Source organism: Sander lucioperca, chromosome 11, assembly GCF_008315115.2.
Source record: "Sander lucioperca isolate FBNREF2018 chromosome 11, SLUC_FBN_1.2, whole genome shotgun sequence".
Classification (NCBI taxonomy): Eukaryota; Metazoa; Chordata; class Actinopteri; order Perciformes; family Percidae; genus Sander; species Sander lucioperca.
The window spans coordinates 26,250,030-26,275,684 of NC_050183.1; the positions used below are offsets into that span (position 1 = coordinate 26,250,030).

General features: G+C 42.2%; 1 protein-coding gene and 1 long non-coding RNA gene across 2 annotated transcripts; both read left to right on the forward strand.

The window, feature by feature from the left end:
* The first annotated feature begins 57 nt into the window (after window positions 1-57).
* pdgfra (platelet-derived growth factor receptor, alpha polypeptide) lies at window positions 58-21,635 on the forward strand. The gene is made up of 29 exons (XM_031311725.2): window positions 58-314; window positions 2,695-2,770; window positions 2,859-3,149; window positions 3,743-4,003; window positions 4,543-4,682; window positions 5,765-5,927; window positions 6,363-6,555; window positions 7,076-7,191; window positions 7,288-7,584; window positions 7,899-8,165; window positions 8,315-8,445; window positions 8,563-8,731; window positions 8,840-9,029; window positions 9,179-9,294; window positions 10,133-10,259; window positions 10,386-10,582; window positions 11,800-11,894; window positions 12,240-12,372; window positions 12,707-12,811; window positions 14,272-14,382; window positions 14,838-14,991; window positions 16,079-16,227; window positions 16,537-16,652; window positions 17,225-17,347; window positions 17,462-17,573; window positions 17,663-17,762; window positions 17,982-18,087; window positions 19,732-19,967; window positions 20,205-21,635. The coding sequence occupies exons 2-29, from the start codon at window positions 2,713-2,715 to the stop codon at window positions 20,350-20,352; spliced, it is 4,404 nt and encodes a 1,467-aa protein (XP_031167585.1). The 5' UTR covers window positions 58-314; window positions 2,695-2,712; the 3' UTR covers window positions 20,353-21,635.
* Window positions 21,636-21,870: 235 nt separating this feature from the next.
* Window positions 21,871-22,810, forward strand: LOC118496270. Its single transcript, XR_004898815.1, has 2 exons — window positions 21,871-22,317; window positions 22,631-22,810. It is a non-coding gene; the product is annotated as an uncharacterized LOC118496270 (long non-coding RNA).
* The last annotated feature ends 2,845 nt before the right edge of the window (window positions 22,811-25,655 follow it).

A 25,655-nucleotide genomic window follows, 5' to 3' on the forward strand; every position in this document is an offset into this window, starting at 1 on the left:
GGGGTTCAGCGCTAGAAGGGAGGAGAGGGGGGGTGTCATTTCCTGAGAGTTATTTACTTTGAGCCAGATGATTACTTTTTTTTTCGGAGGGAGGAGGGAGGACTGTAACATTGAATCAGTTACAGGTCGCTTAGCTGGAGCGCAGTTGTGCGGACGGTCGCGGATGCGAACAGAGGGTCGCACATATGCTCTCACAGCGCAGGACCTCTGAGGATTACAGCCGCTGTAAAGGACCCTTACTGCGCCTTTTGGAGCGAACAATTCACTGTGGATATACTTACACGAAAGGAATATAAAGAGGGGGTTACTAAAAGGTAATTGAAGGGTTGCTGGGGTCCAAAAGATGATTCAAACTTATTTTTCTTAGTCTTTCTTTTTTTTTTTAAGAAAAGAAAAGTTTGGGGTGTTTTTTTATCGAATAAATCTTGAGGGATGTAAGATAGAATAATACACTATGAGTCTAACAGGAATTTAATTGCAGACTTTAATTAGTTTATCCAATTAGATTATCTTCTGGAATCGTTCTGGAAAAAAATCTTAAAAAGTTGTATTCACTTAATATGGGAATGCACTGCTGGACTGCAAGTTGTATGCAACTTGTGCATTAGGCAACGCATTATATTCTTTTAGATTTGATTTCTGTTCCCCGTGCAACATATGGTTCCCCCCCCCCTCCTGACGCCGAGCGGGGAGATTTCGCTTACTCTGCTGGGTGAAGGCGCTCGGTTTCGGCCTCACAGCTGGAGGTGTCACCTCGAAGACTGAAGGCACCATTGTGGGATGCTGCCTGGCATGTAATGGGGAACACATTGGAAATTGTACATCGCATTGTTTTCTCGTCTGGTCGTGGAATGTGAGGAATTAAAACGGGAAATCGGCACTGGAGGCACTGGAAAGAGTCCGACTGATCGAGGCTTCAGAGCTGCAGCTGAACCGATTCAAGAGGGGGGAAGAAGAAAAACAGAGTGTGTTTTGGAGCCATTACGCATTCTTCATTAACCCCCTACCCTGCTGTGTCACCAAGAGATTTTGCATAGAAACACTAATGGGGATCAAAGTTGCTTAAATCTTTTTTTCATGCTTTTTGCACAGTGGTCGTTTTTAGACAGATTCTCTTTTCAAAATCTTTTTCATGGAAATCAAACTTTTTGACGCGCGGATTGAACTGAACCATATCACCACCGTCCGTGGAGGGCAGAAAGTTGAGACAAGCCTTATATCAGCTGTTGCTCAAATGTATCCAGCCCAGCAGAGCGATGCATTTGCTATCTGCCACATTTGTTGACTCGCTCGGTGGGAGCAGGGGGGAATAAAAGAGGAGCAGGACATTCAAGCAGTCTGACTGCCACTCCAGGCTTAAGTTAGATTTACGCGCAGTGGCTGCAGGATCCTGGCCAAAGCCAAGGCAGGAATCCCTTATTGAAATTGTTTGAGACAAGGCGTGTGCACAAACACGTCAAAACGCATTAGGCTTTTTTTTGCCAGCTGATTCCCACGCGGGTAGCCTATGTACTTTTGTGCGGAGTGGGTCCGTTAATTATAGAGTTTAAGAAACCCAGGTTACCCATGGATAATTTAGGTCGTTTCGGATGAGCCAGAGCGGCCAGCCACAGGAAGCTTTTCCAGGGCCAAACTTTTTATTGTTTGGGGACAATGAAGATGCAGAATGGCTCCTGAACGCTAGAAATAGAAATAAAAGAGTTACAGGTCAAACACATAGGCTAACTATATTTTAAGATAAATAACTCCTGAAGCAGAGATGGTTTGGATGGTGATTTTTAGAAAGAACAGCTATGGAAATTAAAATGTTCAGACGCGTTTTGTTTTAGTGAGCGCCTCTCAAACTGTGTGGCCCCTGATCCAAAATCAGATAGACAGACAGACAGACAGACAGACAGACAGACAGACCAGGGGGATGTCCGTGATAAAACTAAACCTGACAGGATCTGTGAGATGAGTTGAGAGGAGTCTAGAATAAACTTGAGAATGTCTTAATTAGGGGTCCTCTAGACATTTCGTTTAGCCTAATAAATAGGCTACGCTTAGATTATACAAGAAAAAGGCAATCTAGATATGCATAGGCCTAGCAATAACAGATTGAAGACAAAGCAACGAAAATCGGACATTTTCATCAGGCGAAAAGAAAAAAACTTCAGAAAGGCGACTGGGCAAACTGGAGATGATGAGATTCCCGGAGGTCCTGAGTGCCCTCAAAAGGTGGACTGTGTCGCCCTCTAGTGGCGGCCCTCACTTTCACTTGGAGTCTCGCCTCTTCATCCTGTCCACCATCCTCCTTCTAACGCATTGGAATTTACAGTCTTGTTATCCTCACCCTCATCTTACGAAAAATAACTCATGTAATCCTGTGTTACATTTTAGACTGTTACTTTTTTCAGTACTGAAGTGATGTGGGAGACCACAAGCGTTGCTGCCAAGTTCCCTTAAGCCCTCTATAAATCACTGTGGGTTTATTACAGCAAGAGCATGTTACCGGAGTCAGTGGAACTGAACTGCACATAGACTTGACGGGACATTAAGAAGTCAATAAAGACATTGATTTAAATCGAAATGTTATCGAATTGTTTAGAATGTGGAGACAGTGGTATCATATCTTATCAGGAAGGACCAAGTAATCAAAAAAAAAAGTGTTTGCTTTACTAGTTGACTAAATAAGTCGTTTTTCTGTCTTTACAGGCTAGAACATCCATAGTCATGGATGGGGTAAAGACGTATGTTGTCTTTGGGGGTATCCTGGTGGTGCTGGTTTCAGGTAGGGCCTAAATATATACATAATATTGATGTTTTTTTTTCCCTCCTTTTTTGACAGTTCCTCTAATGGTTTCAAAACTATCTTTCAGTTACCTTTGGACTGTTGCCGCCTACCATTGTGTCCAATGAAGAAGAGTTCACCCTGCAGCCCAATTCCGTGTTCAACATTAGCTGTACCGGTAAAAGAAACGTCGTTTGGGCTGAACCCCTGCCGAAAAACACCTTCGTGTACCCAGGATACTACACGGCGACGCTTTTCATTTACAACGCAACTGTAGAAAACACCGGCTATTACATGTGTACCTATGAAAGCCCGGAGGGTGACCTGGAGGTTGAACCGGAGGAAGACAATGAGGCGGGAATATATGTCTTTGTCCCAGGTGAATGTTTTTTTTTTTAACAAGGTGCCAACAACAGTCAGTGCTAATAGTCATGGGTTTACTGTGTATGGACATTTAAAGTAAGATAGGTAACTAGCCACATGTAGGCTAACAATAATTGGGATGATAGTACATGTTAAATAACAGAGTAACATCAGCACAAGTAGAGAATCACAAAATCAGAGAACTAGCTTGCTAACTTAATCATATCAGTTAGCATTATCCAAAGTTAGCTAACAGAAGCTAACATTAGTCAATGGCCATACCAGACCATGGATGTATTTTGCAATAGACCAAGCTAAGGCTGTAGCAGCAAAACCCTTAAGTGTATTAAGTTGAGCAAGGGTGCCTTTTAATACTCATGAATTCAACTTTTCATTTGTATGAGAACTATGTATAGAAGGAGAAGTATATCATGCGTTATACACTTCTTTCTTTGCAGAGTCTCACTTTAAAGTAATTGAGTGTACTGCACATTTTCAGTAAAATGAAATTAAGTATGAAAAAGAAGCTTCATGGATCACAATGATGCTTTTCAATTCAACCAAATCCCTTTACACAGTGTGACCTCATTCCTCTGCTTGAACACCCAGATCCCCAGGCTCCATTTGTCCCAGAGACCCCTGACAACTTGGTAGTCCCCATGGACACACCTGGGGTCCTCATCTCCTGCCGTGTGTCTGACCCCTACTCCCACGTCATCCTGAGGAGTGTCCCCAGTGGAGAGGATATGCCTGCCTACTACGACAACAAGATGGGCTTCTTCGGAAGCCTCTTGCCCGGGCAGTACCAGTGTGAAACCATAGTGAACGGCCAGACCATGAGAAGTGCCATTTATACTGTGGAGACTGAGGGTAAGTCAAGACTAATAGAGACCATGGAGTGTTGAGAAAAAAGGGACATTTCATAGATTTGGTGTTATAAAAAAACATCACAATGTATATCTGGATATCACCTCCTGATTAAGATTACGTTTTTTAATGAAATGAACAACTTAGAATGAGCAAGAGTCAAGTTATTATTGTGTATGTATTTTCAAAAAGCACAAGTAAGTAATAGGATAAGGGTTTAAAAACTGCACAGCTGGAATCACTCCCCAAGTCTGTTTACCATGAAAGGGCTGCAGGGTGATCTCACTGCATGAGAGCCATGACATTATGTCATTATCACAGAGGGAGATGACTTAACACGTCTGTTTTCACTGTGTGTGTGTGTGTGTGTGTGTGTGTGTGTGTGTGTGTGTGTGTGTGCGTGCATGCGTGCGTGTGTGTGAGTAATAACAACCTACTGAGCCACCACTCGGTGATGAATTAGCTCATGCTAATCAACTTGTCACTATCTTGGGCCCTGTGAGATGACGGTGCTGATATCTGCTCTCTGGTGGTCCCTCTAGCCCCTTTGGACACAGAGGATTTTGACGTGGAAGTAAAAGCCAGTGGGGAGACGGTGAGAGCAGGGCAGCCTTTGAATATCACGTGTGTTGCTCCGCCTGGACTGGGCTTTCAGCAGCAGTGGCTCCATCCTAAAAAACAGGCAAGATGCAGCCCTTTTCCTTTCTTTTGAATTTCAATTTAGTCTCCTCTATGGTTTCATCCATAATCAGCTTTAACTTCTCAGCCTTCTTGCCCTATTTCCTTCAACCCCTTGTCATGTTTCAGATCACTTCACATGAGCACACTGTGTGTGATTGTTTTCATTGAGTATAATTTACTTGTTTTGTGCTTTATGTTTTATGTGTCTTGTATCTCGGCATCATTGAAAATGAGGGAAACCTCAATGATTTCAGCGATTCTTAAATAAAGGTTATGATGAAATTGTTTCCTACCCAGCAGCACTGAGCCTTAAATTAGCCAATAATGGTTTTGGACTTAAGCTTACTGTAGCAGCGGCAAGTGGATTATAGCTCTGAGGACGGCCCTTGGTGGTTACAAAGTATGTGTTAGGAAAGCAGCGACCGAATGTTGCGTCTTCATTATGACGACGTCAGCCAAACATCTCCTGCTGCAGTTAACCTCGTACGCAACACGCTGACGGGAAGTTCAGGACAAATGGCTCGAGGGGAGAGGGCAGTTCAAACACAGTTAAAAAAAAAAAAAAAAAAGGATAGTAAATCCTTGACCCCGTAGACCCTGAAACATGCAGGACAGATGCTGTCTGCACATGACAGCCAGCTGAACATTTAATGCTTTTGAAGTGTTGGCTAAAAGGAAAAAGAGGAAAGAGTTTCCTGTGCAATTTACATTTGTTTATATTTATATTCAGATTCCTAATCTATATAGCACGTCGTCTGTTTTTCTGCATGGGATTCCTCTAAGCCCTTTTCCAGAGACAGGGAGCGTAGGAACGCTGGAGTCCTGACTCCTGGTTTTGGTCTCAGTTGCAATTACAGGCTTTTAAAAGGCTCTGTGATCCTGATTTATCTCCTGTGGCCTAGCAAGTGTTTTAGCCATTAGCCTTCAGCAGCACGACAGACGCACCGATCATACATTGTACCTGTAAAACGGAAAAACACTGAGAGTTAAAAACCAAAAAAATCAAATATCTTATTACCAAGATTTTTTTTTTTATTCCATTGAGTAGGATCTCAAACCCATATTGTTCTCCTGTACTTATAGGCTGTGGATGCAGTTCAGATGAAACAGACTTTTCCTGACCGGGTCATCTACATCCTTAGTATCCAACAAGCCACCTCTCAGGACAGCGGCACCTACGAGTGCTCCGTCACCCAGCATATCAGCGGAGAGGTCCGAGTCAGCAGCGTGGCTGTCACTGTCTTTGGTAAGTCTTTGTCTGGTCAGAAACATTTCCTGGATACTGGAATCCTTTTTTTAATGAGTTTTCAGCCAAACTAATAACAGGAATAAGTGCTCACACCACTGACTTACACACACTTAATCCAAATGTAATATTCACATCATCATTCTGTTAAATTTGTCGGGGTTTCACATGTGTGCATATGGTGCTTTTAGTGGTGTGTGGAAGTCATTTTCTACCATCCGACTGTAGAGCTTCACCTCTGCTTTCAACATCAGCTGCTGTGTTTTATGGGATTGCTCCAGCAGATGTGTGTCAGGCCTTCATTTCACCTCTCTGTCACTCTGTCTTCATCTCAATCTTCGCTCTGCTGTTTTTACTCACTGAATCCATTTCTTTACCCATTTTCATCCACGATTACCTGCTCATTCTTCTCTTATTTTCTGTTTATCTCGTCAGAGGAGAATTCCTTTGTGGCACTGGATCACAGCGGGATTCAAGCTACGGAGTTTGTCAGCCTTTTAGAGGAGACAGAGTTTACCATCCTCATTGATGCCTACCCGGCCCCCAAAGTGACCTGGCTGAAAGACGGCACAGCCATGCCACAGAACTACTACATCCTCACTAAAACTAGCCACCTCGAAGGGAATCGGTGAGAATAAAGATTTGTTAATATAATAATGGTTGAGGCTTTTCATTTTCAGTTCTGACAGCAGTTAGTAAGTTTAAGGAATAGTTTGACATTTTGGGAAATACACTTATCTGCTTCCTTGCCAAGAGTTGAGGTAACAAAATAGCCAAAAAAACTCACTAATTAACATGCTATATCCTGTGTGTTGAATCTGTACAAAAACCAAAATGACAAATCGTTGTTTTACGGGCAGTTATGTGTCGGACTATTTCTTGGTCGGGAGCAGTAATTTCCTGAAGGAATAGTCTGGCACTTAACCCCCCTGCAAAATCACAATGTATCATTTTAAAACCTTCAAATAAATAACATCAGTGAGATGCTGGTAGATGTTTTTTGTTACCTTTGGACATTGCCTGGCAAGCTGTTTCCACCTGTTTCCAGTCTTTATGCTAAGCTAAGCTTAGATAAGCATATTTCCCAAATTGTCAATCGTCAACTCCTTTTTAAATGACAAACATATTTGATCATTTTCTTCTCACAGGTATCAAAGCATTCTGACATTACGGCAGCCTCTGGAGAAAGACAACGGGAATTATACCATCACGGCCCTCAGTGGCTCTAGCACGGCTCAGTTCTCCTTTACCCTCAAAGTGAAAGGTAAGATAGATAGATAGATGGATAGATAGATAGATAGATAGATAGATAGATAGATTTGTGACCTATGACTGAGCGCTGTACATGTCTTTCTTTCAGCCACCACCGCCATGATGTTCCCACCATCCTCAGCCCCTGTGCTGCTGCCCGAGGTAGAGGAGATGGTGGTGCCCCTCCACACTCCTTTCACCTTGACCTGTCGGGGAGAGGCAAAGCTAGCCTGGCAGACACCGCTGGATGTGCACGAGCAAACACAGGAGGACAACAGCGGCCTGTTTGTCACCACCATCACCGTGGACAGCGCCACTGCAATGCACACCGGCTACTACGCATGCTCCTACAGCCATAATACCACTGAGGATATAGATGACAGCAGCATCTACATCTATGTGCCAGGTACACCGCAGCTTTGAGTTTATGTTTTTAGGAAAAGAGTAGTTTGTTTTTTTCATTTAAACGTCTGGAAGAGCTTAGTAATAAAATTGTCAAATTATATTTTAGTTGCTTTTTTGGAGTTGATATAAAGGTAACTGTGTTAAATGGGCAAATGATATCATCTCATATCGAATGCAGGCCCCTGAATTGAATCGAATCGAAAACACATCATGACAGACTTTAAGATATCAGCAAATACCGTATCGTTGTCCAAAGAATCAATATGATATTGTATCTTATTTACTTATTGTATGTGATTTACACCCCTACTTCAGACCCAGATGTTCTCTTTGTGCCATCACTGGTGCCTTTTGGCAACCACGTCCTGTCCGACCACGAGGAGATGGAGATCCAGTGTCGAGTGTCTGATCCCAGTGCAAACGTGACCCTGGTTAACGTCGACACCCAGCAGCCGGTGCCCAGTGTTTATGACAGCAAGAGGGGCGCTTTGGGAGTATTCACCGCTGGAACCTACATCTGTAAGGCTCTCATAAACGGAGAGGAACACTACAGCGGGGAATACATCGTCCATGGCTGGACAGGTGTGTGCTCACGTGTTTGTGAACGTTTAAATCTGTGGTAAATGTCACTTATAAAAGATGTTTAACCTTTCAAATCTGATCAGTCACATGTTTTGTTTGGTGGATCTGTGCCCTCACACATTTTTACCCTGTCACTTGTTGTATTTCAGGTGGCGCTGCGCTGCATGTTGAGCTGACAGCCAAACGGACGGCTCTGCTGGTGGGAGACACCATCACGGTCACCTGTCTGGCACGGGGATCTGAGATCCTGGAAGACCACTGGAAATACCCTGGCAAACTGGTGAGGGCACACGAAAACGAACTGATTACGTGTTTTGGTGTCAAGTCTTCCCAAAAGTCCTATCGCAAAGGTTGGTTTGAAACTCAAAGTTCCTGGTGTTTCTTTTTTGTTTGGCAGGCTAATCGTGCTATCAAAACAGTGCATGAGAACAAGAGGGCTCAGGAGATCCTTTACACCCTGACGATCCCACAGGCCTCGACCAAAGACAGCGGCATCTACTCTTGCTCCATCACTGATATTATTAGTAATGAAGACCAGACAAAGGAGATAGCTGTTCAAGTATTTGGTATGAAAGCTGTATTTCGTTGACTTGGCATTACTTCTTAAATTCCTCTCTTTCCCGTGGCAGTGAATGATTGCTTATTGTCTGTCGGCCTCTCCTCTTTTCTAACAGCAACTGCGTTTATGTCTGTCTGGCCGGAGTTCGGAGAATATGAATCGGCAGAGCTGGACGAGGTCCGGGAGTTCAGAGCCAAAATCAGCTCCTTCCCCAGAGCTCATGTCACTTGGCTCAAAGACGGCATCCCGCTCGGCGACGTGACGGCGGAGATCTCCTCCAGCCTCCGGCAGCTCAGCGAGACCAGGTGAGGCTCCCATACATGGTTGACTAATGACAAGCTCAAAGTTAACATTCCCGCACATTAACCGGGCCTGTCATTAGGGTTTTAGTGCCATTGTGAACTCCTATGACTGTGCATTTATTGCAGTTTCTGGTTTTTGTTACTCTGTCTAGCTACATGAGTGTTCTTACCCTGATCCGGGCCAAGGAGGAGGACAGCGGGAACTACACCATGCGAGTGGAGAATGGAGACCAAATTCGTGACGTTGGATTAAACCTGGAAGTCAAAGGTGAGGGAGAGCCCTAAGCCTTTCATTACCTTTATGTTCTTAGATACTGCTCTCCTCAACCTTTTGGCCCCACTTACAGTCTGTCTTTTTCTCACATACTCACACTAGGGCTGCACAATATGAGGAAAATATCTAATTGCAATGATTTTGACTGATATTGCGATATGATTCACGATGATCATTTTTGTATCATTATTCTCATTTTCATTGAAATATTTTAAAATTTTAAAAATGTAAGTGATTATTGTGGGATTTTTGCGAGGATCTGTTCCAAACAAAGATTTTTTTCTTCTGTAGGATAAGATTTGTAGGCCTGGACATTTCTGCAGCACCACAGTCCTTAATTCAGAATAGTTTGACACATATTTTGCTTTTAAGAAATATTGCGCCCCGCTGCGATATTACACTAGTCCTTATTTGCCATTTCGATAAAATTGCGATTAATTGTGCAACCCTAGAAAATATGCAACAACGATAACTATATCGCTTGCCATAAATAGATATTAAAGTGTACTCATTTCTGCTGCTCTCAGTATTCTGCTAAAATTCAACTAAATGCCTGTTGAATTTAAAACACATGAAAGGAAATCATTTCCAACATTATTTTATTGAACAAATTATACATTCAGTTGAATATAAAAGGCACTACTAAAAAAAGAATGACGTTTTGAGTGTTTTCTACTGCTATTCTCTTTCAACTAACACAAAAACCCTTTCAGTACCATTCGCGATATGTCGATATGTATTTATTGCGCAAGCTGATACCGCGATGTTGATACCGCCCTAATTTACACACACTTTGCCATGCTTAACCCCCTTCTGTCGGACTATGTTACAGTGCCTGCAGTCATTGTGGACCTGATGGACATCCACCATGGCTCAGCCACAGGCCAGTCTGTGGTGTGCATTACCAGAGGGCAGCCCACTCCTGTGGTGGAGTGGTTCATCTGCAAGGACATCAAACAGTAAGTTCAGTCTTCTTTAGTGCTCAACAGCCAACAGAGATGCTTCTAGACTTCTCAGTGCGCACACATGCAGTCCACTCCACCACTAATGGATCGTATATCTCTCTTCCGTTTTTTGACATTAAGTTGTGCCAACGACTCGTCTGCCTGGGTGCCCCTCCCGGCCAACTCCACAGAGGTCACAATGGACTCGCACATCGACGAGGAAAGTAACCTGGAGAGCCAGGTCATGTTTGGTCATCTGGAAAGCACACTGGCGGTGCGCTGCCTGGCCAGGAACGAAATGGCCGTCGTTAGCAGGGAGGTCAAACTGGTGTCCAATGGTACGAACACACAAACACACACACACACACACACACACACGTTTTGTCCATGTTTGTTTCCCCTGAAGTAGTCTGGATCGGCGACAGTTCATTTACGGGATAGTTCCACGGGATGTCCCTCACTTTCCTCTTTTCTTTGAGTTAACTTTAAACTCTGGTCGGATCAAGCAACATTAACCAGAACCACTGAGTAACGTTACACGCTGAAAGTAAATTTGGATCGTGCAACAACGCAGGCCTGCTTGGTTCGTTTGGGGAATGATTGTAGAGATTTACTCTCTAACTGGGACGTTTTGGGACCTATTGGCGGGGATTTGCTATGGACAAAATACACACAGCGACACACTAGTAAGAGCAAATTATGTTTAACCAGCTAATTTATACAGCACACATTACTTTATTGTGTGAACAGTTAACTTCATTAAATATTGCATGTGCCGTTTTCTTTTGCGGGGTGCAAAAGGGGTTCCACCTAAACAAGTTCCTTCCCGAGACTATTTTGAAGAGCCACGCTCGCTGCGTCCGAAACGTAGCTCCGCCCAAGACAATAGTGATTGGTTTCAAAATGCAAACAACCCCTGACTGTTTTTTTCTCCTATCCAGGAGCGTATTCTCCTAGACTACCCCTGAAGTAACTTTTCTCTTTAACCAGCTTTTAAATTGACATTTGATGTTGTTGTTTCCACCTTCCCAACTTCCTCTTAAGTTCCTTCCATTTCTGACGCTCAGAGTGTGACAGGCTTTGTGAGGGTCTGTGTTCAGGGCCGGGATAGTGCTGTCAGCGTTACAGCAGCTGTCAGATGATGTGTTTGTGGTGAGACAGCTGATAGGGGGCTGTGCTTTAGCTAAGAGGAAGAGGGCTTTTATTCTGACGGGTAATAGGCCATTTGGTCCTTCCAGATGAGCTTTACACCCCCATCCTCACCCCCTACCCCTATGCCCACTCCCCCTAAGCCTAAGTGCCTTGATCTCTCCCCCACCCCCTACTACTTTCACGTTATCTAGCCCTGATAACATGTTATCCCAGCATACCTTTTGCTCCTAGTAATCTGGACACCCTATGGATATAATTGTTTCTTAGCCCTGACAGACGACATTTGTTATGCAACACGTACTTTCGTTGCAAGCATTTCATGTTGCCACAACGCACGTTGCATCCTTGTGATCAGTGTGCTCTCCATCTAACATGTGTGACTGCTGGCTCTCCTCCTGAACAGGCCCTCACCCAGAGCTGACTGTAGCTGCTGCTGTGCTGGTGCTCCTGGTCATTGTCATCATCTCACTCATTGTCTTGGTTATTATCTGGAAACAGGTACTGTTGCCACCATTTCCGATTCATTTTTTACATATTCACTCTCACATCTGTTCTTCTACTCTCCCACTTGTCTAACTTGTTTTTCTTAGCCTTGCCAAAATCAATGTTTTGGGCATCCACCAATTAGCATTGATGATTCCAAACAAGCAAAAGTCTCCTCAGCTAATAAATGAAAGACAATTTGTGGGCAGACTTTGCAAGGCAAGGAGAAAATTGTTTGTTAAAAAAAATGAGAATGGTAAAACTGTCCCATAAGACAAATATAAGACACAGTAGCATATCCAACAGTCTTGACTTGACAAAGGTTAATTAATTAGCTCTTATATGTGTTTTGTCTTCCAGAAACCACGGTATGAGATCCGCTGGAGGGTCATAGAGTCTGTGAGCCCAGACGGCCATGAGTATATCTATGTGGATCCCATGCAGCTTCCCTACGACTCCAGATGGGAGTTCCCCCGTGACAGACTTGTGCTCGGTGAGCTGACTGTCATTTTCAATGTGCTAAAAAGCTGTAGTCCTGTCCCAGTGGCTCTGCGGCCACCCTGCAGGGATGTTCCGGTCAGGATGCCTCCCTCTGTCTTTGAAGTGAGGCTGCCATGAGCTTATCTCGCTTGGGCAGAAGGGGTTTGCTGGCTGGGATTTGGTTTGACTCAGTGATCAAGGGGACATTCAGCCACTGAAAGAGTCACAGACGAGGGAGCAGAGGCATCTGAAGTGCATGGATGTGTTTGTATGGCTGTTTGTGCGGGCTCTTTTGTTTTTCTTTGTTGATAATCGAGCCTATGGCTTTTATGTTGTGTTTCTCTCAGGTCGTATCCTGGGCTCTGGAGCCTTTGGGAAGGTGGTAGAAGGCACTGCCTACGGACTCAGCCGCTCCCAACCTGTCATGAAGGTGGCAGTGAAGATGCTGAAACGTGAGTTTAACAGATACAAGTTAGATTACAGTTACAAGCTATTGAAGCCATGTTGCTCCCAGTCATCTGATATGTTTCTTTATACTAGTGAAGCTCACTAGTTATAGGGTGAGGTTAGGTGAGGGCACCTATTGTTACTACTGCAACTCAAATATTACATTACATTACATGTCATTTAGGTGACGCTTTTATCCAAAGCGACTTCAAATTGCTGCATATGTCAGAGGCCACACGCCTCTGGAGCAACTATGGGTTAAGTGTCTTGCTCAGGGACACGTTGGTTGATGTGCCAAAGGCATGTGTCATATCCACTGCGCCATCACCACCACACAAATATACTCTACATCACAGATTTTCAAACTGTGAGGTGCAGCTGAATCATCACATTTTTGAGTTTTCTTCAGTATGAAAGTAATCGATAGTTGTATGTACAGCTATGAGTAAATTGCAAACAGGAATTGCAAAAAGCTAATTTGGCAGTTTTTTAATGGTGCCAAATGGTGGTGGTGTTTGAAAGCTGCTGTCATAAATTAATAATAAATTCAATCAACCTGCTAAACCATTTCATTCCAAAATGTTACTGAAAACACTGAAAGATTTAAGTGTAATTCATCAATCAAATCATGACATAAACAGTGCCAGACCTTCCTCCACAGCGCTGCGGAGGAGGGTCTGGCTAGTCCACACAGCATTCCGGGATGGGAGAAAAATGTGCTCTGGTTTATTGGCATTTCTTTAAAACAATCACAATCTTCATGGGCGGTGCTAAGCGCAGGACGGAGCCTCGCTGCCTCTGCAAAATAGCTTCAGGAAGGAACTTGTTTTGGTGGAACGTGTACGTTCAAAAGTAGTTTTAGTCGTGCAACAGAAAACTCTGATTGGACAGATAGTCTAGCTAGCTGTCTGGATTTACCCTGCAGAGATCTGAGGAGCAGTTAACCATAGTCCTCATAAATCCAGTTTTTCCAGAGTTTAAAATGCCAACACAAAGACCAAGGCAACGGATATCCGGCCTAAATGAGTGAAATCCGACGGAATTTCTGTCGGCAACAGAGCAATCCCGGAAGTGGAACGTCGTGAATATAGACTAAATCATACATCTGTTAATAACAGACGTTACCATCGGACACTTTACAGATAGAGTAGGTCTAGACCCCACGCTATAATTTACACAGACCCAACAAAAGTGTAGCAACAACCTCACCTGACAGCTGATTTTATTCAACTGGTGCAGAACTTTGTACTTGTCGAAGCAACAGTAGAGACGTGGGAAAAGGGAATAGAAAGGAAGATACTAAAGAATCTGCAGGATAATAAAGACACTTCTTTTTACAAGAAGATAAAGGAACTAGTTCTGGGATTCAGATAAAAGAGGCCTCTTGGCTGAATGTGGTTGGTTGGCTTGTTTGACAGTTTGATTATGTGCGATGATACTCATGGTTGCTGTGTCTTTGTTTCAGCGACGGCACGCTCCAGCGAGAAACAGGCTCTGATGTCTGAACTGAAGATCATGACTCATCTTGGACCACATCTCAACATCGTTAACCTCCTGGGAGCATGCACCAAGTCAGGTGAATAATACACACACAAATTGGAAATACGAAGACACACACATGCACGCACACACACACACACACACACACACACACACACACACACACACACTCCTTCATAGGCAAACATATACTGTATAATAACAGTTTAGTTTAACCATTGTTGCCTCTCCCTTGCAATTTAGTCACCACTTTACAAACAGACAAACGCTCACGTTCATGTTGCCAAAAACCTGCACGCACATACACACACTCAGTCAGATTTGGCATTTGTACACATCTACAGCTCTAACAGCCAAAAAAAGATTGACAGTCCTGTCTCAGCTCTCTGTGGGTGTGGTATTTTAATAGGCTTTTTATGGCAAAGTGGAGGCTTGCCCTCTTGACTGTGCTTTTAGCCTTTACGAGCCTCTGATAAGATTAGCCTGCCGACTGACGCCGATGCACGACTCTATCTGCTGTGTTGTTCCCAGGCCCGATCTACATTATCACAGAGTACTGCTTCTACGGGGACCTGGTCAACTACCTGCACAAGAACAGGGAGAACTTCCTCAGCCTGACCCCAGAGAAAAGTAAAAAAGAGCTGGATATCTTTGGAATCAACCCTGCAGACGAGAGCAGCAGGAGGTATCACATTTACGTTTCTAAGCTTTTACATTTCAAGTGCCCTTTTTTTTTTTTAATCTTGAATAATCCTTGTAATTCAGACACATGTCGTGTTCGGGAAATGTTAAGGACAAAAACGCAAACCTTTTTACATCATTTCACTTCCCTTTTGCCACTCCCAAATATTGCAGCCATTGTCACAACAATTTGCACAATTGTCTCACAAACACACACTCACATTCTCCTCTACCCCTAATCGGTAACTCTATCGCCATTTTCTCCGTGGCGGAGGAGATTGTCTGGCGTCTTCACCTAATCAAATCACAGTCTGAAGTGGTCTCAGCTTTCAACCTAATGTCATTGTGTTGGAGGCACCTGTTAATTCTGTCCGCCCAGACGATCACGATGAAACAGCAGCCCTCTCTCTCTCTCTCTCTCTCCGAGGCTCATCTGTGTTGATGGATGACTCACAGGGACCACACCTCGAATTGACCATAACATGATTTAATCCTGGCTACCATGTTAGGTTCAACCACATCTTCCTCTAACCCCAGCCAGAGGGAGGGAGGGAGAGGATTTAAGGCCACACACACATTGACATCAGTGTTTCCCCCAGAAAAGTTGTTTAGCCTGGTGGCAAGTCACAGACTCATGGCGGCATTAATGTAGAGCCCAATAGTTTCTGTGATAACAGAATCATGGATGATATCGCGAAATTGAGAATTAAAAAAAGCTATAAGACAGATTCCATAGGGCCCTACATTAAGTCAGTGCTAAAGGCTAACTGGAGATTTGAAAATATGACTGTGTCTAAGTTTCCAACCAAGCTGCCCCATTGTAACTGTAGTTCAAAAAACATTTAAAAATACATTAAAAATGTTTTTTCCTAGTGGCTTAGGCCTGGTGGGGGGCAACTGAGACCCGGTGGGCCACTAGGCTTGCACTACACTGGGGGAAACCCTGGACATACACACATTAGGGGACTGAATGAGTTATACATGATGTATTCTCACCATTGTTCTTTATATGGCTCAATATTCCCACAACATGTCCTTGTCTCATCACTAACAGCATTTCTCCATTGTGTCTGTGTCGTCTTTGCACACAGTTATGTGATCCTGTCCTTCGAGAGCAAAGGAGACTACATGGATATGAAGCAGGCTGACACTCAGTATGTGCCCATGCTGGAGATGAGCAACCCCCATAAGTACTCGGACATCCAGAGGTCTAACTATGACCACCCACCCTCTCAGAAAGGTACGCACATATAGTTTCTTTTTCTCCACTCTGTCCTCCTTTTCACTCTCTCCTCTGAGTTATTGGTGTGTACTCGCTTGGCTTTAGTGCTGTGTTTGAGTCAGTGTTGGTGGAGGGGTACACCCTTGTCAGAATTTAGGATTGGTACAGCCCTGTAATTACATGGAGAGGATAATTGTAGCAGACGCATAATAATGCCCGGTTTCTCTCTGCCATTAGTAAAAGCCAGGTTTGAGCAGCCAGTACTATATTTACAATACATGATAAACATATACTCATGGTGTTTTCTGTGTGTGTTTTCTAAACCAGAGGACGAGATGGACGTCCTGCTGTCAGACAACATGAACGAGGGCCTCACCACCACCGATCTGCTCAGTTTTACCTACCAGGTGGCCAAAGGCATGGAGTTTCTGGCTTCCAAAAATGTAAGTATTGTCCCCAGAACGACAAGGAATGAAAATCATATTTTTAATCTTTTTTTTCTCGACATTTGTGCAGCTAGGGTTTGCATACCACATCCCCTGCTTCCCACTGGGTTGTGGATTTTGTGTCCTATAGGGTGACAGTGGGGCCGGCCAAAGGGGGGACTGAGGAAATCAGCAGTTGTGTGATAAGCAGTCTTGTGAAGGCTGCTGAGCCCACTCAGGAGAGAGACCAGGGGCTGAATATAGTCGCTGCACAGCAAGGGCTAGAATTACCGGGCAGGGACACGTTGCAACCAGAAGCTATTCCTTCAGCTTCATAGTTATTATCCCTAAATATCCAGTGGTCACAGCCATCCCTCCAACTGGCATGTTTACACAAAGACCATGCTTTATAAAGCAATATGAAACAGCATTAAAAATGAACTCGGCTGAAATGAAATACATACAGAAATAGATGCAGTGGATAGCTGTGGGAGCGAAGTGTGCCGGTTTGGGAATGGATGGAACTGAGGATTGAAAACACTTGTGTATGATGCTATGAGCTGCTTATCACATTTGCTTACTTTTTTCAGTGTGTGCATCGGGACCTCGCTGCCAGGAATGTCCTCCTCTCTCAGGGCAAGATAGTGAAGATCTGTGACTTCGGACTGGCCCGAGACATCATGCACGACAACAACTATGTCTCCAAAGGGAGCGTAAGTCTCCATTCATACATGACTATCACTTTATGCCTAAAACATCGCTTTATCTGTCTTTTCCATAGTGGTTTTGCAAGTGTGATTGAACATTTCCTCTCTGTCATCGCACAGACTTTCCTGCCAGTGAAGTGGATGGCGCCAGAGAGTATTTTCGACAACATGTACACCTCTCTCAGTGATGTTTGGTCCTACGGCATCCTGCTCTGGGAGATTTTCTCCTTAGGTGAGCCCCTGCAAGCATCTATTAGAGATAATAAATCCTTGAGACTGGAGTCACATGATGAACTCATGAGAATCTGTTTTGGTCTGAAGGTGGTACCCCATACCCAGGCATGGTCGTGGATTCAAGCTTCTACAACAAGATCAAGAGTGGATACAGGATGTCCAAACCGGAGCATGCACCCCAGGACCTGTACGTGATCATTCACGCGATGACTGTACTGCTGCTGTGCATGACATAAAGCTTTCCTAACATCCTGTCAGATGAGGAATGCTTTGGGCTGTGAACTCAGAACAATTTGTTTCTGAACTTTGATATACAGTGGCTGACATGAGTCATGGCTAAATTATAAGGTACAGGGCCAGTCGTACACTTCTCTATGGTAACATGGCCTGTTTTTGCTTTTTCCAGGTATGAGATGATGATGAAATGCTGGAACAGCGAGCCCGAGAAGAGGCCTACTTTCCTGGGTCTGAGTGAAACTGTGTCTTCTTTGCTGCCCTCCAGCTACAAGAGGGTGAGTCTGCTTGTGACCCCTCACATCCCCAGACCTCTTTGGATTCTTAACATCTGCTTTCTATTTTACCACCTCTCATTCTTGACCCTATGGTTGGACCTGCACATTCTGTTCCTCTCTCTTTTTTAGGCATTTTCTGGCTTTTTTTTAGATGTCATCAAAAGGGGTGAAAAAAAAAACCAATTATTCACCTTAATATTAATCATTTCAAATTGTTTATACGGTACCGCCGACGGCGACTACATCATATCCGTTTCCAACAAAACAGAGCGAAAACAGAAAGTGCAGAAAATCCATGTTATGTACTTCTTTACAGATGAAATAGATTATGAAATTAAAGTTTTTAGAAATATCTCATGATATATTGTCTCTAGAAGTGTATTAATTAACTTTTGTTTTTGTTAAAGAAGGAAAAGGAAATCGCAATTCTCAATACTATCGAATCGCAATACTTCTAGAATCGCTATAAATGAGAAAAAAAATCGCAATACAAATCGAATCGGCACCCACGTACCGTGAAAGAATCGAATCGGGACAAAAGCATATCGTCCCAGCCCAAGTCATCAAAGTGTGTTGCCGAGCAAAGTACAGGTTTTAAATAATGTAAACACACTGTTAAAGTAGCAGGTTGTTCATTTAAAAGCCGTTCCACTTCCTCTGAGAGTGCATTAGGAGTGTTTGTGCGGGCTCTCCGTGTTTCTGTGAAAGTGGAACCTACAAGTGATTAGAGTGCAAATGCAGCAGCTGGATGTCAGAGCGGCTGGCCTCAGACTGGGTAATGACGCAGCCCCAGTTCTCGCCTCCACCACCCACCCGACCTTAATTACCCCATTAAACTCCACACCACACATGGCACATCCAAACAGCTTTACCTCTGCGTCCTTCACAGAGCTTTAATGGCTGGGGGCAGAGGAGGAACCCACTCTTGCTTTAGCACCTCGGGCTTGGATCGGATGTGTGATTTTTCAGTTTGGATCACACCATCCAGCTGGCAACACAACCCCAGTGATTACACTCGTACCACAGTTCTTCTAAGGCGTTGTAGAGCTTCATTAATTCTGGACTCACACCACTGTATTGTAGGGGTGGGGGGGTGGAAAAAAATCTAAAAATCGTATTGAGATTTTTTTGCGACGATTTTTAAAATTGATTAATTTTCTAAGAATCGTGGTTTTTTTTAATTTTTACCAATGATTTGCCTAAATATTTTGTCTTTGTACAGTACCGCCGACGGCGACTACATCATATCAGTTTCCAGTTAAACAGAGCGGAAGCAGAAAATGCAGAAAATCCATGTTATGTACTTCTTACAGATGAAATTAATGTCAGACTGACTGACTGACATGTGACGAGCATTCTTCTTAGAAAACAATTACTTTTTAGAAATGTCTCATGTATATATTGTCTCTAGAAGTGTATTATTCAACTTTTGATTTTGTTAAAGAATGAAAAGAAAATCGCAATACTCAATACTATCGAATCGCAATGCTTCTAGAACGCTACAAATGAAAATCGCAATACAAATCAAATCGGCGCCCACATATCATGAAAGAATCGAATCGGGACCAAAGCATCTCGTCCCATCCCTAGTGTATTATTTTAAATGTAAGCATGTGTTCTAATATATCTGTCTGTCTTGTGCAGCATTATGAGAGGGTGAACCATGAGTTCCTAAAGAGCGACCACCCCGCTGTGACTCGAGTGTGCGTGGAGAACGACGACGCCTACATCGGCATCACCTACAAGAACCAGGGCAAGCTGAAGGACCGGGAGAGCGGCTTCGACGAGCAGCGGCTGAGCTCCGATAGCGGCTACATCATCCCCCTCCCCGACCTGGACCCTGTATCTGACGACGAATATGGAAAGAGGAACAGACACGGGTAAATGGAACCAAGCGTTTACCGCCACTACTCTATCTTGACATTTGAGGACGTCAGCTTTGGCTTTGGAAAACTACGGAGCCCCTAAAGGGACATGACATGACTCTTTTTTTTCTTGTGCGCATGAGAAACTTTCTGGTGCGCATGAGAAACTTTCTGGTGTGCACCAACAATGTAAATGTAAATAATGGTTAGTTACGACCCTGCTTACCGGTGTTATTCGTGTCTCCCCTGCAGCTCTCAGACGTCCGAGGAGAGCGCCATCGAGACGGGCTCTAGCAGCTCCACTTTTGCGAAGCGCGAGGGCGAGACTCTGGAGGACATCACGCTGCTGGACGAGATGTGTCTAGACTGTAGTGACCTGGGGGAGGACAGCTTCCTGTGACAACTACCCAGCCTGTAGAGCAGAAGCAGCAAGGAAAACGGGGTGTAAAGGCCACCGGGAACTAGAGAAAAACTTGTAAATCAACCAAAGACTCTGGCAGTCCAACCCTCTAGCCCCCTCCATTCCTCCTCCTTGACCGGCCATTCAGAGGACAGAACAAAAACCACTTCCCTGTCTGGATGAGTCTGTGGCGACGGTACGGTACGCCCCTCGACTCCTCCCTGGACACTGCCCCCTGTTGGGCTGGAGGAGTCAGCGAGCATTGATGAAAACGTGACATCAAGGACTCAAAGAACCACCGAGCCTGTGTGTCGGAGACCTATCTCGATAAAACAGATAAAAAAGAATTTGTAGAGCTTTATTGTATCGGGCATTCTTTTAACAGCAATATAAGCAAGAAGGGACGAATTCAAACATGTTGGTCAGCAGCTCTAAATGAACACCACAGGATATCATTCATATGATATATATATATATATATATATATATATATATATATATATATATATATATATATAAAACCACTACAGATGCACAACACTACATAGGTCCAATACTAGCAACAGCATTGGCAGGTAAACTCACTCCACACTCACCTGCTGCGACAGAAGCGCCTGATGCTGGCACAATCAGTAGCAATAGTCACATTTGAAAAGCACAAAACCTGGACTATGTTTTGTGTCTAATAATCTATGACCACATACTGTTTTCAATGGTGAAATATGTGCAGTAATTCAAAGTTATTTTTTTACTTCATCATTGTGTAAACATGTATTGTTTGTGAATACCGAGTAGGTGTTAACCATATGTTTGAATGGTTAGGAGAACACAGCTTTTGAGTTGCATGCTTCTTTGCGGCGTCTCATGTTTTTTTTTGCCCCAAATACAACATGATGTTCTCAAACGTCATGCCCTAAAGGCTCCAGTCATGTGTCACGTGGGCTGTGGAAAAACAAAACGAAGTGTGATTGTATTGTAAATAGCTCCAGAGTTGTTTTATAAGAGAGAGACATATTGGGATAACAGTATTTTATGTTAGCACATATTAAGCTTCTGCACCCTCATTCGCCCCGCTGGAGCCAATTCTTTTGATGAATCCATTACAACAGAAGGAAATAAAACTAATTTCATAGTGGACAGCATTGACAATATTTGTGGATTTGAAATGTATGATTTAATGTATGTTATAGATAGTAATCAATTTAGCTACTATAATAATGGGGAACAAAAAAAGGGATCAAACCCAGTTTATCATGTCAGTAATAAAAAAGAAAAAAAAAAAATACATATTATATCCAAAAGCTTCACTAGCAGGTTGTGTCCCCCAGTCTCATTTGATCAACTGTCCAGACGTTAGGGCTGAACGATTTGGGGAGAAAAAATCGAATTGCGATTTTTTTTTTTTGCCAGCTTTTGCGATTAAAATTTGTTTGTTTTTTAGCTACATATTGCACCTTCTATGATCATGTTAAATAAAGTAATAAAAAATAAATGAAAAAAGTCACTGATAATAGGACATTTCTTTAAACAATCTGTGATTTGTAACATTATTCCAGCATTTATCTTATGAAAAACAACAGTAAATATGTTAAATCAAACATTACACCAAACATTCAACTAATTAATTCACACGCGATTAATCGCCGTCTTTCAAATCGCGATTTTTTGATTTGAAAACGATGAATCGTTCAGCCTTACCGGACGTCTATTAGCAGGTTCTAGTTAAACCAAGAGATTCATGCCGATCTGATGTTGTACATCAGTAATGTGTAGACTGTGTAATCCTCTGTATCTTCCAGCTGCTGTACCAGCTGTGCCACTGCCTCTGCCTCTGCCTGTTGACTGTGATATAATCTGCAATCAGTTGTTGCACTTTCCTCTTTTTTTCCCATTTTGTTTTGTATGTTGCAGAAAAAAAGAAAAGACAAAAAGTTACTACAGAACGGTCTCGCTTTGGCTTTAGCTGTTTAACCCTCCTGTTGTCCTCGGGTCAAATCTGACTCATTTTCAAAAAGTTTCTATATCAGAAATGTCAGCAAATGAACGTGGATAGTCCCACACAGTACTCTTCATTTTATAGCATTTGAAATTTTTTATTAGAAAAGAACGTTGAAAAAAGTGACCAAAAAAACCTTCAAAAACGTTTTAAAAAAACGCATAAAAATCGACAAAAACATGAGAAAGTCGGGAAAAGTGACCAAAGGGTCAAAAAAGACGACCAAAACGTTAAAAAAACAGACCCAGAAAAACTGCATAGTCGACGTGAAGACAACACAAGGGTTAAAGCTGTGTGGATGTGAATGATGTTTCAGGTGAGTGATGTGTTGTTGACGGTACAGTGTCTGTAATTATAGGTAATCACACCCAGTAGGATGATTTAATACTATGTTGCATTATGTTACATCATGTACATTCAGATGATTTATATTTCAATAAATGATTTATAATGTAAAAAAAACAAACATGGTCTCTCACTTATTGTGGTTTTAAAGTATGCTTAAACAAACAGAAATAACATAATAATAATGTATACTTTATTAATCCCGCAAGGCGAAATTACAATGTTTTTCACTCTGTTGTTATTATACACATTACACACAGGCCTGAATTCCACACACATGCTCAGTACCTATACATGCACTAATGGAGAGATGTCAGAGTGGGGGGGCTGCCCATGGAAAGGCGCCCTGAGCAGTTGGGGGTTCGGTGCCTTGCTCAAGAGCACCTTGGCAGTGCCCAGGAGGTGAACTGGCACCTCTCCAGCTACCAGTCCACCACCATACTTTGGTCCGTATGGGGACTTGAATCAACAACACTCCGGTTCCCAACTCAACTCCCCTACTGACTGAGCTACTGCCACCCCCATAAGCAATGAAAAAGGATTTATGAGGCACATGTCACGACATACACCCTATAAATCCTTGGCCAAATAAAGAATTGTATATTTGTCCACAGGGATATTAGATGCAGTAGATAATGTAGCATTCCTGGACAAGTGTACTGTACACAACATGGATGAATGGTTCTCATTTTAGATGTTTGGCAACATAACATATTGCTTAATAACATCAATATGAATAATACAAGACTGGGAAAGGAAACGCCTTCTATATATATTATATGGGCATTGTTATTTTCACACAAGCACTGACACACAAAACGACTAGCAGCAGAATAAATACCCAGATCATTTACTTAAGTAAATGTACAAATATAATAAGATGTACAGAAGTAATATCCGCAAAATGTACCACTATCAGTGGTGTAGTCTACGTGATACGCAGGTATACGCAGTATACCGACTAAGAAAGCTCCAGGATTTCCATATACCCACTTAAAAAAATGTGACACGCAACAACATACTTTCCATTATATTTTTGATATATTTTGAATTGTCGTCTGTGTTTTTCTTAAAATAAATAAAGGCATTTCCACCGTAAATTGGTGCATTAAAGCGTATATATATATATATATATATATATATATATATATATATATATATATATATATATATATATATACAGTACAATATACCCACTACAATACATTAGACTACACCACTGCCCACTATGCAGTGAAATGGTCACTGTGATTGTTATAATTATTATGTTACATTATTGTTGATACTGATGCAACACTGAGCAGCATTTAACTGTTGTGGCAGGTGGAGCTGGAGCTAGTTTGAACTACCTTACATCCAGTTAGGTAGTTTAGTCCCTCCAAAGGGTCACTAGATTAATCTGAGGGGCCGTGAGATGAATACTTGGGGCAAGAAAGAGGAAAAAGACTAATTAACCCTTGTGTTGTCTTCGGGTGAAATTTGTCCCATTTTCAAATTATCTATATCAGAAATATGGGTTATTCTTTAACTACCTAATTTTAATTACCCCAAAATAACATGGATGATTCCATACAACGGGCTTTGCAAGAACAACAAAAGATCGGCTCTCTACTTTCATTGAATTTTGGGTGTTTCATTCAATGTTTTGATACAGTATCCTCACTGAACGTTGACATATACAAGTCTGTGATTATCCTTCCTCTATATATTATAATATTAGTCTAAATAATTCATAATTTCTGCTTTTTTTAAATCAAGAATTAGGTAATTTCCTATAAATTAGGTTTATTGACCATGAATTCCAAAAATAAGTGTAAAACTAGTGGAAATAAGTTTGTTAGTGGTGTTTATACATGATAGTGAAAAGAAGCATTAAACGTCAAAAAAAGCGCCAAAACATTGAAAAAAAGAGGTGAAAGTGTTGAAAAAAAGAGACAAAAATGTCAGAAAAGTGTTGATTTTAAGACAACACAAGGGTTAAAGTTGCAAAGTATTAAAGAATTCATTTCTTAGACTTTTCTCCAAGCAAATTATCTCTTTACACATTGCTCTATGGCAAATGTGGGCCTCACTGTTCATAAAGCTTGTTCTGAACATTTTCATACAAAACACATGGGGATCAGGTTATATGCAAATCACCTTAAAAGGTGAATTTAAGAAGATATGTGGAAATTTGAGAAAACAAGCAGCATTTAACTGTTGTGGCAGGTGGAGCTGGAGCTAGTTTGAACTACCTTACATCCAGTTAGGTAGTTTAGTCCCTCCAAAGGGTCACTAGATTAATCTGAGGGGCCGTGAGATGAATACTTGGGGCAAGAAAGAGGAAAAAGACTAACAAAGCTGTAGTCATTTCTTAGACTTTTCTCCAATCTCTGCTTTTCTTATAAAATATTAAAATAGACTGATATTCTTCTATTCTTTGATGAATGTAGTGGAGTCAAAAATACAATATTTCCCTCTTAAATGCACTTAAGTAGATGTACAAAGTCACGTAAAATGGAAACATTAAAGTAAAGTACTAGTATCTCAAAGTTGTAATTAAATACAATACTTGAGTACATTTACTTATTCACTTTCCATGCATGCAAACAACTAACATATAAAAAAATTACACTTATAATACATTTTAATTTAGAAAATATATTTATTGAATATGATGATGATGATGATGATGATGATGATGATGATGATGATGATGATGATGATGACGATGATACGTAATTATATTTCGGTTAACATACATGAAAGAAACAATTAATTCCCACAATTTGCCACAGTAGCTAACCGAAAAACAAATAGGCTGAAACCAAGGCTTATTGTTGCCTATCCCACTGTATAATCCCCATAGAAAGACCCAGAAATAAAACAAAACTGAATTAACCTAAATACTTGACTACAATCCTAGTAAATTTACATTTTTATCAAATTACTTCATAACCCTAAATTATTTTAAAGTTTTTTT